The sequence below is a fragment of the Poecile atricapillus genome, chromosome 3 (genome assembly GCF_030490865.1).
Source record: "Poecile atricapillus isolate bPoeAtr1 chromosome 3, bPoeAtr1.hap1, whole genome shotgun sequence".
Classification (NCBI taxonomy): domain Eukaryota; kingdom Metazoa; phylum Chordata; class Aves; order Passeriformes; family Paridae; genus Poecile; species Poecile atricapillus.
Window position 1 is genome coordinate 83,186,800 of NC_081251.1, and position 14,258 is coordinate 83,201,057.

Here is a 14,258-nt window from a genome sequence, read left to right on the forward strand (position 1 = left end):
TAGTCCTTCAGGCTAGGGGAGGGTGATTCCAGGGCTTCTGGGTTAAGAAAGAAAGAAAAAGGGGTCACAAGAGGGTATCTTTAAAAAGGACCCTAGCACAAGGGCAGGACTCATGCACCTTACTGGATTATTTTCTCTTTTTTTCTCTCCCTTGTATGAAATAGAGCAACCTTATGTCAAAGACTTTGTTCATCTTTTGTTTCTTTATTATGTCACAATCATTGTAGTGTTTTCTTGCTAAGTTTATTCTCTTTAATGGTGAGCAAATTCAGATGATACAGAGATGCTCAAGTGCATATGACCTGGATTTTCTTTAGTGGATGACTGTGGATTGAGACAAACTGGAGTGAACAGTGTTTCAGAGTTTATTGTTTTAATGTTTTGTGAACCATCAAAAAAAATTTCCTTTTATACTAGTAGAATTGTTAGAGCTAAATTTTCCAACAGAGCTATAAATTTCTGCCAATAGCCCCAAATTTTTTCAAGAGACAGACATATAGCATCTGTCTATTTTCACTGTCCAAACCCTCTCTAATTAATCCATGTGCTAAATTAAGGGCCTTTATTTCCTTCTGAAGAACAAATTGGTGTGAGATCAGAAACAAACCTTCTCGCTTTCTGACCAAAGAACTGCCAAAGATGAAGAAGAATCCTTAACTGGGTACAGAATTCGCTTGAATTGCTAAATGCAAGTCATAGCTGAGCTCAGAAAAGTCTTATTATTGAGGTCATGGTCTATTCTGTGGTAGGCATTAAATACCGTTCTATTGCCCCATTTCTGTTAGCTAAGAGGAGCTTCAATCTCACTCTGACCCTTGTCTCTCTGTCTAACTTTCACAGAAATTGTACTTTCTCATTCTGTGTGAGGTAGTTTTTTACAGTTTCAGTGTAAAACTGAAGAGACAAGCCTATGTTGGCAGTATCAGATGTAGCAGAGCACCAGAATGACATTTTCATTCAACAGGTATAAAGTTATCTGGTAATGATTTTGAGGATAGGAAAAATCTGTTTTAATCACCATGGTACATTTGTGTTTTGCATTGTTAATATGCCAGTTTTGCAGAATAAATTATGTCACTATGTCTAACTTTCCTCAAGGTCTGAATGACCTTCTCTCCTGGAAGTTTTTGTAATACTGTGTTTGAAGAACCTCTTTGTGGGTCATTTCGGAAGAAAAATGAAAGCTAAATTTAGCTTTTATTGAAAGAATTGGGGCTTTCAAACTCAAATTTTTGCACAGAAGTTTTAACAAAACTCATCTTGACTAAGCACTGGAACTTTGCTATTGTTCCAGACAAAAAGGGAATATTATAAAGGCAAAATCACTTAGTATAAAAACTTGGTGCTTGGCTTTGTGTATTACTTCTGAGCTTGGTGTTAGGTTTTAACATTGGAAGTTTATGGCAGAATTAATTTATTATTAAAGAGAAATCTACACTCTGAAAACAAAGTTTTAACTAGTGCCATAGCTAGATGAAATGTCTTTTTTTCCCCCTTTCTTTTTTCATTTTATTTTTCCTAAAGAACACAGTCATACAATATGACGAGTTGGAAGGGCCACGTCAGGATCATTGACTCCAGCTCCTGGCCCTGCACAGGATATCCCAAGAATCACATGATGCACCTGAGAACACTGTCCAAACGTTTCTCAGACTTCTCAGGCTTGGTGCTGTGACCACTTCCCTGTACTTGCTATTTGGTAAAACAGAAGAGTAGGAAAAATATTACCAAGTAGTGTCTGTTCTGAGCAACAGTTTTGTTGAATGCATTTGGCTTCTACTGGACAACCAAACCCAAATTATACAATGGCAAAAGCTGTGCAGTGTGTCATGTGTTATTTAGTGCTGGTACCATAACCTGGTCAATGCTACTCAGATTTAGAAGTTGGGAGACGTTGTCCCAGTGAAGGGCAAGTTCATTTCAATGGTCAGGACAAACATCCTTGCTAATAGGCACATTGTCCTTGACAAGGGCCCTTTTAGGAGGAGCTGAATTCCTTATTGCCCGGTAAATTTTCCTTGCTACTTTCTTTGAAAAAGTAAAAGGTTTTAACCCATGAGAAATGAGGAAGAGCCCAACTTTTGTGTGTATATTGATGGTATCTGTAACAAATTGTATGTGAACAGCAATGACCCACAACTCTTCCAGCATTAAAAGTTTAATGTACACCTAAATAATGTGGAATCAGAAATAAACATGTATGTGTTTGGCTGGGTCAAGTCCATCATCTCAAATATGATGAGTTTTGGATTTGGAAATTTGGAGATATGCAAAAAACTTGACTGGATAGTGTCCTAATCAACCTGCTGGCATTGACCCTCCTTTGACAAAGAGGGTTGAGCTACATGACCTCCAGATCATCTTAGCCCTTCTGTGGCAGGGTTAGGTTTTTGGCAGCTCTCAACTTGCAGAGACAGGAAAAGTGGAAGTTAAGCTAATGCTTCCCAGTGAGACGCAAGTTCAGTACAGCCTATAGGAGGCACTACTAAAAACAACTAGAAGTGTCTGTGACAGATTCAGTCCTATCAGTTAGTTTGTGGACTCCTGTGTAATTCATTTGCATGGGCTCCACTGGAAAACACTGTGTATGTCAGGCAATATTCTAACACTGGAAAATTTTTGGTTGCTACTGGTTCAAGAGAGTGATATGCACTTTCAAGTTCTAGCTAAATCACAACTACATTTGACATTATTTTATTTTTGAATAATTATTTGATATTAAGAATGTCTTTAAAGCATACTCAGAATAACTCCTGTATCTAGACATGATTGAGTTGGCGATGGAAGATTTCAGAAAAAGATGCATTAATTTCTGATCTTTGCAACTGGATTAGGAGGGAGGGGGTTTCATGTCCTTGTAGAGATCACTTTATTTTCTCAGTGTCAGTTTCTTGGTCTTCCTCCAACTCTCCATAAAAGTATTCTGGAAACATGGGCATGCTGAGAGCTGCAATATGATTAATAATGCTAACTACTGAAAAGGAACAAGCCAGGCTTTCAAGGGATCTAACCAAAGCTTTATGAAGCTTTGTAACAGTATTATTGGCAAAAGTAAGCCTAAACCCCTGAGTGTTAGAGTAAAATAGTTTATTTTTAAATATTTTTTAAAAGGACACTCAATTTTTAGCGCACTAGTTATTTCAGAAAGTTTGTGAACAAGGTAGGAGGAATGTTTTAGAATAAAATATACTTTAAAGTAATTTAAAAAATCTAGTTGTGTTTTTAACATTTTACAGCTTATTTGTTGATTTCCAACTCCATTACTGCAATGTAGCGAAGTTTAATGTTAATAAATAGAATAGTGTGTTCAAAGTAAGTTGTGGAGACTATCATTGGTAATTGCAGCTTAGTGAGATGTATGTTGTTTGACAGGTTTGGGGGAATAAGAGAGCATACAGGAGGAGCTGTGCCTGTTCTGGTTTGGGTGGTGGGATTTTTTGCCAGGCCAGGAGATTGAAAGCGTGATAATGGCCACAGGTTTGCTTTATCACAATTCTTGCTGGGTTTTCTTAGCATTGTTTAAGAGCAACAATCTTCAATCTTTTAATGGGTTCACTTGACAAACATGCTTGATATTCTGAAATAGCTGTAAAAGCATGTGAACTGTCTAGGATGAACTGAATTAATAGAAGATTCTGCACTAATCTGTTTTTCTAAGAGTCAAAACATGTTCAATTCTCTTTTACCCAAGAATTTTGTAATAATGATTTACTTAAAGTTGACAAATTATATTCATATTACTGGAGTTGATAATTAACACTATTGACAGGTACAAAAACAGTGTAGAAATGCTAAATGTATATAGTAGACGACTTCCCTGAGTTCCTATTACAGCTTTTCCTACATCTGGTTTGTATCATTCACAGTAGAAGTTGTGAAGGTGTTGGGGTCATTTATATGAATATTTATTCTATTTACCTAAAGGCAGAATTGAAGAACTTGTTTGACTTTATTTAATTTTCAAATTCCTCTACTGAGTGTAGAAGGAAGCTTTACCTGCTGCAATTTAAGGAAATCTAGCAGTGATGTGGTGTGCTGAATGAAACACATCATTTCCCTGAAGCAAAGAAGCATGTTTTAAGCTGACAGTTTACTACCATGCTTGTTCGGCTTCCTGGATGCAATTGTATCCATATGAATTTATGTACCCTAATTTGAAAATGTTTTGAATACTCTAGATAGTAAGATCAAAGAGCTTTCCAAAAAGAGCAAGAAACTAAAAGGTCCTAATTCTTTTTTTAACCACTGGGTCCCAGTTAGAACCTTACACAGGTAAATGAAAGCAGAAAAATTGGGTAGCTTAGAGCAGTAGGAAAGGGAGAATTCATATGTAGAGATGGCAACGTAATAAAATGTCAGGTGTAAAAGCAGACCTAGGAGAATTCCAGGGAATGTACATCTTGCCACTGTTGGAGTCTGAAATACAGACTGTGTGCCCTTGCTTTTAATGTTTAGTTCTGGGATTCAAGAGAACACTGAATTTCATATAATATTAAATTCATGAGCATGTTTTCATAGTGATACATGAAAACAAATGCTAAAGTTAGATAAGAAAGGTAGGTGTGTAGATTAGAAAGTTTCTTAAATCACTGGGTGAAAAAGTAGTTTAGAGAACAGGAGACAAGATGGAGGATTTAGGGTGTTGTCCCTTGTCCTTCTTCTTTCTTCTTCATGTTCTTCTCCTAGAGGTTTTTGGGTAATAGTTGGTGATTGGATAGAAAATGCCGCAGTGCATCACAGAGGTGATGGGTCATTGGGTCATTAAGAAAAATAATATACGTGTATATTGTTAATTGGATAAAAATAAGTATAAAGATAAAAGAGTTGCGTAGTTCAGGGCCATTTTGTGTATCAGACATGAAGTGTGCCACAAGGCCTTGTTTGTACCATCAGAAGAAAGAAATGTACCAAATTGCAAAGATTAACCTTGTAACCAGCCTGGAGAGACCTGTTAACTTTTGTAAGGATCCTTCAATAAACACGAGAAACAAGATTCTAACGAGCTCGAGAGTTTACTTCAAATAATGAGAACTGAGATAAGTGGAACTCCTCACGAGGGAGGATCCCGGGAGAATTCAGCCCAGAGGAGGCTGAGGAATTAGAGAAGAACTGTATCTACAGAGAATTCAGCCCAGAGGAGGCTGGGAGACTAGAGAAGGTTATATCCACAGAGAACAAAGCCCAAAGGAGGCAAAGAAAAGAGAGACAGAGGTAACAGCCACATTCCTTAGAGAGAAGAGAATATATTCAGAGAGGAGTGGCAAAGCAAGAGGAGCTTGTTTCATTCTTCCCATCCTCACCTTAAGGACTGATTCCTGTTTACTCGTGTTGTAAGAAATAACCTTTTCCCTGTGTAAGCTAATTTTGCAGAGCTTTGAAAGCTTAATTGACTTTGCTGCGTTAGCAGTAGGTCACTTCTGCACTTCATTGTTCTGGGAAGTATGGAGCATGACAGTCAGATGCTTCAGAGAGAGTTGCAGGGTGGCAAACTGCTGAGAGCCTCTGGGAGCAGATGTTGAACCCCAGGCCCAAAACCTGAAGTTCTTTACAATTGGGAACCTTATAATAAAGAAAAGTGCATTTGTTAAGTGGTTATTTTTTCCTTATCTATTCTCAGGGTTGCTCTTGTGGAAAATATTCCTGAAGGGATCAACTATTCAGACAGTGCACCATCTCATTTGTCTCTTTTCCAAGGCTGGATGAATTTGCTTAATATGGCTGAAAAGTCTGTTGACATAGTATCTTCCCAGTGGGACCTCAATCACAGTCATCCATCAGCATGCCAGGTATGTTCTAGTCTAACGAAAGAGTGGGACCTTAACAGTCTGTTCTTGTTGTCAAACTGTTTTACAGAACTAAAACCCTTCCATGTAGCAGAACTGTTTATCTGAGGAGTCTAAAAAAATGGGGACTTTCCTGCCAATACAAAAATTTCTGAGAGAAGTGGTGTGCTTGGACTAGATAATATTCAACATATAGCACTTCCACCTTAGGAAAGAAAGTCATTGTTTAACCTTAAGAAACATGTCAAATTGTACATATATTAGCACATCCACCTATTTGGGAATATTTATAAATCTTTTCTATTTGGTGCTACTGAGGAAATAAAAAGGCAAGCATGTGGATTAATTCTCCAGCCAAATAGATGGATAGAAATACACTTACAAAGAACAATATTGTATCAGATGATTCATAGCTTTTCAAAATTAATCTTTGGAGGGAGCGGTGTTCAAGATTTCTGCAATTAAGAACAGCAAAAATCATAAATCATAGTGAATAAGGCAGACATGCATTACAGTGATTCTGTGCCAACAAACACTTCATTCTTGAGAGCAATCTTCTTAGAAATATGATCAGGAAAGATTTCCATTTAGCATCCCTTGTGAAACTAAGACATAAGAGAAGAGATAAGCTGAGAGTATCTCCTCTTTTCCACTAGACAGATTGTTTGCTGAAAGGAGCCACTCAGCTGACATGAAATGGGGCTAAAATGACAGCCAGGTAACTGTAAGGAATCAGCTCTATTATACCATGGCATAAACTCTTGGCTTTCCTTTCTAGTTCTGTTGATGCTGTGCAGTAAAAAATGTCTTTTGGTAGATGATAGGCAAATCTTGGTTTTCTAACCAACTATATTCTGCTTCTTTTGAAATAAACTGTAACCTAGTTGAGGCTGCATTAATTTTTCTTCAGAATAAGTTTTCTACATGTCCATTTAAAATACTGAAAAATATAAGGTGAGCAGATGAATAGAAAATGTAATGCAAACCGTTCAATTTAGAATGCTTCTAAATATTGGAATGTGGTTGGTGAATAAATTTATGGAATATCAAAATACTGATATTTTTCACAATGTAATTATGCAGCTAAGTTTTATTTAAATTTATTGCCTAAGCAGCTTCAAACCCATGTAGTGTCATTCAAGCAGATGAATTCATGGAGATAGTGCCTTAGATGTTTCTAGGATGTGCATGATTTCATATGTGCATTAATCTTTCAAAAATATTTGTCTGAAAAAAAATTCAGCATGTCATTTGCTTCAAAGCTGACAGAGCCTAACAAATCCCAAACAGAGGACAAAAAATAGTAAAATTGAATTTGGGATTCCTGTAGTTAAGCATCAAATCCATTTCCACATTCACATTGCAAAGTAAAAACTGTAAGATACTATTCAGCAGGGAAAGGAAGAGGAGGCATCTAAGAAGTGGATTTGGTCTTTTGTCCTCAAATGCGCAGTTAAAGAGAAAAAAATGAAACTTTTTCATAATATTCTAGTCTAGCTATATTTTTGTTGCCTGCTAGTAGTTGTACAAAAATGAGTAGCTTTTCTGTTTAACGGAAATTAATATTCCAATCATCTTCTCATTTGTACAGCAGTGTGGGCTGAACAGCTGATAGATCTTTCTGTCAACCTTGTCCATTCGTGCTAAAACACAGTATTGTTATTGGCCAATCTGATCGCTAAAAAATTGCGAAGAAGCAGTGTTTCTTAGCAAATTCCTGCCCCAGAGAATGTACACAAAGCTCATGCTGTTAAAGGGAAGGGAGAACTTGTATTGTTACATCTGCTTTCTCAGCTCGGTGAAGTGAAAGTGAAATTTCAGAGGAGCTTCAATAACTATAATCTAGTAATTGTTTGACGAATAAATCGAATGTCCTCAAGTCTTTACAATTTGAGTTTAGGGAAGTTTGACCAAGATAGCAGAAGCATTATGAAAGGCAAGGGGCTGAGATGCAAAATTCCCAAGTAGTACAGTGCTTAGTGAATCAGCTTAGTTGTTCCTTGAATGATTCTTGTTTTTTAGAAACTAAGGACATAACCATTTTCCATTTGGACTTACATCCTGATCTATAATTAGCAATTTCCATTTTATGAATATTCAAGTCACGTTGGAGAGCAAGGTTCTCCAGAAGAGCACTTGAACAGACATGGGTTTTTAAAGGAGAAAAGCAGGGTTGGCTAGATTTCTTTTTCTCCATTAGTTACTACTATTAGTTACTACATTCTCTCCCTACATCTGTGTAGTCACATACAAACATGCATGCATACATTTACATGAACATATGAACACATATGTACACACACATATGAACAATATACATGCTGAAGAAGAGTGTAGCAGGAAATTCTGCAACTTTCTATACACACATACATATATATGCCCAATATACATGTCATCTGTATGTATAGATATTGTCTATCTTGTCCAAATATATATTGAACATACATAGATATGTATACATTTGAATATATAAAATTGCAGATCTTCCTGCTGTATTTTTCTTTATTTTTGTTTGTGGGTATGTTGCCTACTGTCCTTGACTCATGCTTGTCTGTATTTTGTTGTTATAAATCTAAATAAACATTCATTGCCAACTGAGCTGTCCAGGTCACAACAGTGACACTCAGTCATCTGAGATGATGAGTTTTCCTAAATTGGATTCTCTAAAGACAGATCATTCTCACATGATGAGATGGTTTTTCTGTGCTTCGATAGATAAAGCAGTCAATTAAACTAATATTTACTTGGCAAAATAGTGAGTTCTCTCTACACTACTCTTCTCTTTCAGAAAAAATCCATGTATTTTGGTGAGTTTGTATTGTCATAGATGTGTTTTCAAGATAGCAGGGTAGTTGTCATGTAGAAGCAATGAGGTTTTTATAGAATGTGAGTATGTGACTCTTCCTGTGGCAATCTGATGCTTAAAGATATTAGAGTAAAATGGAAACTTGCTTTTAAGGATGGATTTTGATTAATTTTCAGTGAAAAGAGAGAGGTGAATACAAGATCATGCCAGTTTACAATTTTCACAGTTCATTTCCTCTGGCTCATCTTTTGTTTTGAAACTTTAATTTAGAATGACCTTTTAGATTTCCAGCAAGTCCTTCACAAAGTTTCTTTTTCACAAATCAGAATCAATGCTATCATGGCTTATTGGTATTGCTATGTGTATGACATAGTTGTCCCTGGACAGATATTTTGATAAACACAAGGTGATCAAAGGTAGATTTGCATTTGATTTTTACAAGTATCATGTAAAAAAAATGATACTTCTGTTTTTATTCACCAACCTACTGTGCATCTCCCAAATGGATTGATGGGGGAAGTCCCCCATCCATCTGATGCTCTGTCTCATGTCAGGCAGCTGTCCAGCTTTGTAATGAGTCTCTTAAGAGAAGTCATGAGTCACTCATACATTCATTGCCCAAGGAGCTTAAGTGATTTGTTTGGTAGAACGAATGTTAGTGTAAGAGCTTAAGTTCCCTTCCTTGAAAATTATTTAAAAATGCAAATAAATAAAAAGAAGATGATATCTCTAAATCTAGCAGCTCCCAGTGGAAATTGGATAGGATCAGCCATAGAGATCTATAAGCTCATCTTGATGCAGTCATCTTTCCTCTTCAGGTGGTGATGTTTCCCTGGTACTGACTGAGGCATAGAAAATAAATTCAATGAAAGGAATGTTTTTAAAATGAAAGCATATTCCCTTCATTTGCATTAACTGTTTGGTTAGAAGAATTGAGGGAATAATCTAGGGGTTTTTTTCTGTATTAGATAGCAACAGTAAAAGTTAGGATTTCTTGATTTATTTTCTCTATTGGTTTTTCCCAGCATGCTATGGCTTTTAGTGATGTTTTAGCAATATACCCGAGGCTTGATTATGGGAAAACTTGGGAAAAAATAGTGGAATTATATGTAAAAAAAACAGAAGAAAAGTCTGTTAAATAACCAGTTTTTTCCTATGGGATTAAAAAGATAAGCATTTTCTAAACTGTAGGAATCAATGTTACTGAAGAGTACAATAATGAAATTTGAGAGTCCTTCAGTAAATAACAGCATTTTCATGTTTGTATCTCCCCATTTTATTTCTAATGAGGAACCTGTGCTGATAGAGACTAGAGCAGACAAGTGAAATCAGCCAGGTTATAATCAACCTGTCTAGACTCTGCCAATAAATTGCTTTGGGGGAAATTTCAAGACCTTTTGGTAATGATATCTTCGGGGGTTTTTTTTGATTCACCAGTATTCTGTGGCAGGTACAGTTGGGACTGATGTTTGAGATTTATGATAGTTTAAAGCTACCATGCAGAAGTAAATTTTTTCATGTGATAAATACTTTTTATATTCTGTTTTGTCACTTTTAATAAGTTTTTTTCCAAACAGTAAAAGGTGTAAAAGAATATTTTATTGGGATAAGCAGATTTCTGGTGGTATTGTTTTTTAAAATGCAGATATTGCTATAAGGTAGCCACCGTTTCATAGCACTTGACTGCTTCTATTTCTCAGTCCTCACAAGCTGGGTATATAGATACGCTTCTGATCACTGTCACGTAGTCGTGCAGCAGCCTGGTATTGTCTCACAAAGGGAACGTGGTCTGAATGACCGCATAAGGGTTTGTATTCAACAGAAGCATTTCAAATGCTCTGACAGCAGTAACAAAACATTTCAGACCTTCTGTCCTATCTTTTTTTCTTTTCATAGAACAAACCAGTAAAATTGCAAGTAAATATGTCAGAAAGTGTAGAAACTGGGTTTCAAATTAATATTAATGGGGAAGAAGTCTAGGTTCTTCAGCAGTGTGGGAAGAATTTCTAATAACCCTATTTACTAGAGTATATACTTGCTTTTAAAAGCAAGTTGTGAATTTTTCATAGTTTGGTTTGTCAAGCTTAGGTCCTGGTGAGGGTATGAATGCCTCCTGGGGGATGATGCACTAACAGATGAGACAAAGGGAATTCTTTCTAATTTTGTCATGGGTGGTGGTTTTTATGTACCTATATAAACACAAAAATTTGTGGTGAGCGTACTCCTAGTTTAAGCCATCACTACTTAGAGATGCTTTAAATATTGAATCAATTTGAGGTTTTACCTCAAATTATACACATAATTGGGGAAAAAAAAAATACCATAAATGGATAGCTTTTGGTATCCCTGATGGGAAAACAGATGCATTTTCAGAGGAGATGGTTTCATTGGAATACAGGGCTGCGCTCCAAGCAATCTATTAACACATAGGATGGGCTGTTCAACAGGCAGCATGGCTTATAGGAGACAGCTATGTTGCTTACATCAGGGCATACTAATATCAAGGAAAACTCAGGAGGTGCTGCCAGGTTCTTTTTTGTCCATACTACAGTTAATACAGAAAGTCCAGACTTGTTTGTCAAAGGCTTTTATAAATCATGTAAATAAAGTCTCCTGCAGGAAGAAGTGGCAATAATATCTGAAAATAACTACCATAGGGAAATATGATTAGGAACCACCCCCTGAAGCAATTCATTTTATCACTTTTAGACATTAACTTTCTAATAATTTCTTTATCAGAGGAGTTAATGCAGTAATTTGTATTGATAATGATAATAATTTTCAATCCAATTTATGAATGCATTTGCTATGTTTATTTTTGTATGCTAGAGCTTTCTGCTGTGCTTCTAGACAGAATCAGTTTTTACAGATAACCTAAACAAAAATGGTGTTTATCTAGTCTACCTAGTAAATGGAATCAACACAGAGAACCTGTTTCTACTTATACATATATTAGTTAATACGCATAATACAAACCTTTTAATCCTTGATTTTCTCAACTCACTTTTGCAAAGATGTATCTAATGAAAACCAAAAGTGCTGGTGTTTCCCAGTCAGGAGACCCGTATGAAGCATGTCCAAAAGCTGGCTGACCCAGGAGCCTGTTGCTTTGGGATAGCTGGGGGGATGGGGAAAAGCAAGGATTGGGAATTTAGCGGACAGCCCGGCAGTGATGTCTGTTTCCAGATTTGGTTAGAGTCTAGCAGTGCCAGACTGTAGCACTTGAATGAGAAACCCTCTTGGAGGGAGCAGGACACCCAGGCACACCAGTCAGTGCACCACTGCTCCCCCAGAATCATGCTGGAAAACCATCCATCATCCATCTCCTCCACACTCCTATCTCATTAATTCTTACATTCTCTGCAACATCTGCTCTTCTTCTTAAAAATACCCAGCACAATCTCTGGTGTAAGACTTACGGATATTTATTTTTTTTTAGCTTGATGAGATATGAGAGGGAAAGCCACTCCTGCACTTACACAGCAACTCAGGGCTCTTGGGTGTGTGAGTTAAAATCATGGAAAGCATTTCTTATATATGGAACCACCTAGTCACGTTGGGAAGTGCTGAATCTAAGAAGCATTTGGAACTTCATGCAAAGAGTCTTTTTGTTTTCCTGTTCTGTTAGCTGTTCTTTAATGCTTTCACTATGGAAGCATTGTGTTCACTGCTAAGTTCTTGTGAGCCCTGGGATAATCAGGGAGCTATACTATGGATTTGAGTGAGTAAGCAGTCATACTTTACAAAAGTAAAACAAACAGTAGTTCTGGTTGCATTGCAGCTTCTGGCTGATTGGTAATTTTGAGAAAGCTGTATTTTAGGGAGATGGGTATATTTTTTTTGCCACATATATTCAAAATAAGTGAATATTAAAAAATAGGTCTGTACTTCAGCCAGGGGAGGCACTACTTTCTGTGACTGTGTAATGCTTAAAGCCCAGCAAGGCTCAAGCTATCAATCTGACTGGGAAATTACTGGGAAAATTTCTAGGCTTTCCACTGTCTGCTGCTGATGGGTTTTCAGTGTGTGGGGAGGACTTTTGTCTGAGATTTTGTTGATCCATGCCGCATCATATTATATCATCCCAAAGTGTTCTTGGTTTGGTCATTTTTTTTTTTTAATTGAAAGATCCTTTTAAAAGTTGTGGTTTCTACAGAGAATTATGTAACATGGTTCTGTGAAGAGCTTTGTCTTCTACCTATTTATTTGAAAGTTGATGCAAACCTGTTGCTTATTTTGTTTTAGGTTTATCCTGAGGCAAACATTGCATTGAATCTAAAGTGAGCTGCGTAGGTAGGGTAGGCATTTTGTCAGGTGCATAAGTCCAAAGTCTTTCTGTATTAGGCTGTTAATTGAAAGTGGTGTCTGTAGTACTAAGTTAGAATAGCAGGAAAGAAGTGAACTCTGGCTGTAATTGTAGTAATAACACAGGAGCGATACACTTGAGTGTTTATTCTTTACATGGTCTAGTTGGATGTTACTAAACTTTTTTATTTAATTTAAAATAATTGAACCTAAAATTTAATCATTTACAATGCAATCAGAAGTTTTACTTCTTGTTTGTTTCTTGGATATGGAAAAACATAATGATTTACATTTTTTTCATATGAAACAAATATCTTCATTTCTGTTTTGACAGGTATCCAGCTCAGTATGAATTTCCTTTTCTTATTCTGTGTTAGAAATAGGGTTTAAATAGTAACATTTTACAGCAGGATAAAAAGTAAAGGTACATAAAATACCTATAGATCATTGTTTTCCTTCTTGGTATAATTTATCTAAAGCTGAGCATGCAACTACTTGGGAATGAGTTGTACTATGGTTAGAACCACTTGCAAAAATATCACTCAACACAGAAAAAAATGTAATAAACTGTTTTCCTGGAGCTTCTAATACTAAGTCAACAGACTGATTATTTAGAAGAAAGTTAATGTCAAAATGTGCTTATGCAGCATAAAACCCCTGGATGCTTCATTTTCTGCCTGACACCTGTCACCTTGTCAGTACTGCACAATCTGGGAAAAGCAAGACACCTTATTGGCCTTTGGAACAGTATTTCTCCAAGAAAATGAGTTTGAGTTGCAAACCTTTAGGGTAGGTTTAATACTATCTAGGAACATAGTTACTTGGATGTTGTTTATAGTGTTTTTATTTTAACATGCTTTTTTAATTTGTTGATATGCACTTTGATCAATTCTGTGTCTAACAGCTTCTGCTTTCCTTTAACGTTCTTCCCAGGGTCAGCGTCTTTTTGAAAAATTGCTCGAACTAGCGTCCCGAAATATTGAGATAAAACTAGTGAGCGATAAACTGCCTGTGGAATCAAAGGTATTAAACGACTTGAAAACAAAGGGTAAGACCAAGGTCTTTATGTTGTTATGCCATTACTACTGTGTGATGTTGCTATTATTTAAAATGCAGACTCAAATGGTACATAAAATGCACACTGCTGGTATTACACTATACATATAATCATTCAGCTTTCTCTGGTTCATAGATGTCAGAAATCTGAAACTGTTACTGTAGCTGATGTTCACAGTTACCAAACCTATAAAAAGCAGTACATTAGATAGGTGTTTAAATTCCCTGTAGCCATTTTAATAGAAGGCAACATAAACTGAGAGTCTGGGCTAATACCTTGTGGGACAAGATACTTTTCCTCTTTTGAA

General features: G+C 36.4%; 1 protein-coding gene across 1 annotated transcript in view; it reads left to right on the forward strand.

Moving 5' to 3' along the window:
• PLD5 (phospholipase D family member 5) overlaps positions 1 to 14,258 on the forward strand; it is a 178,353-nt gene that overhangs the window by 111,775 nt on the left and 52,320 nt on the right. The window contains exons 3-4 of the mRNA XM_058836895.1: positions 5,618 to 5,786; positions 13,828 to 13,942. Of these exons, the coding sequence (XP_058692878.1) occupies positions 5,618 to 5,786; positions 13,828 to 13,942 (284 nt within the window). The remainder of the gene's footprint in view (positions 1 to 5,617; positions 5,787 to 13,827; positions 13,943 to 14,258) is intronic.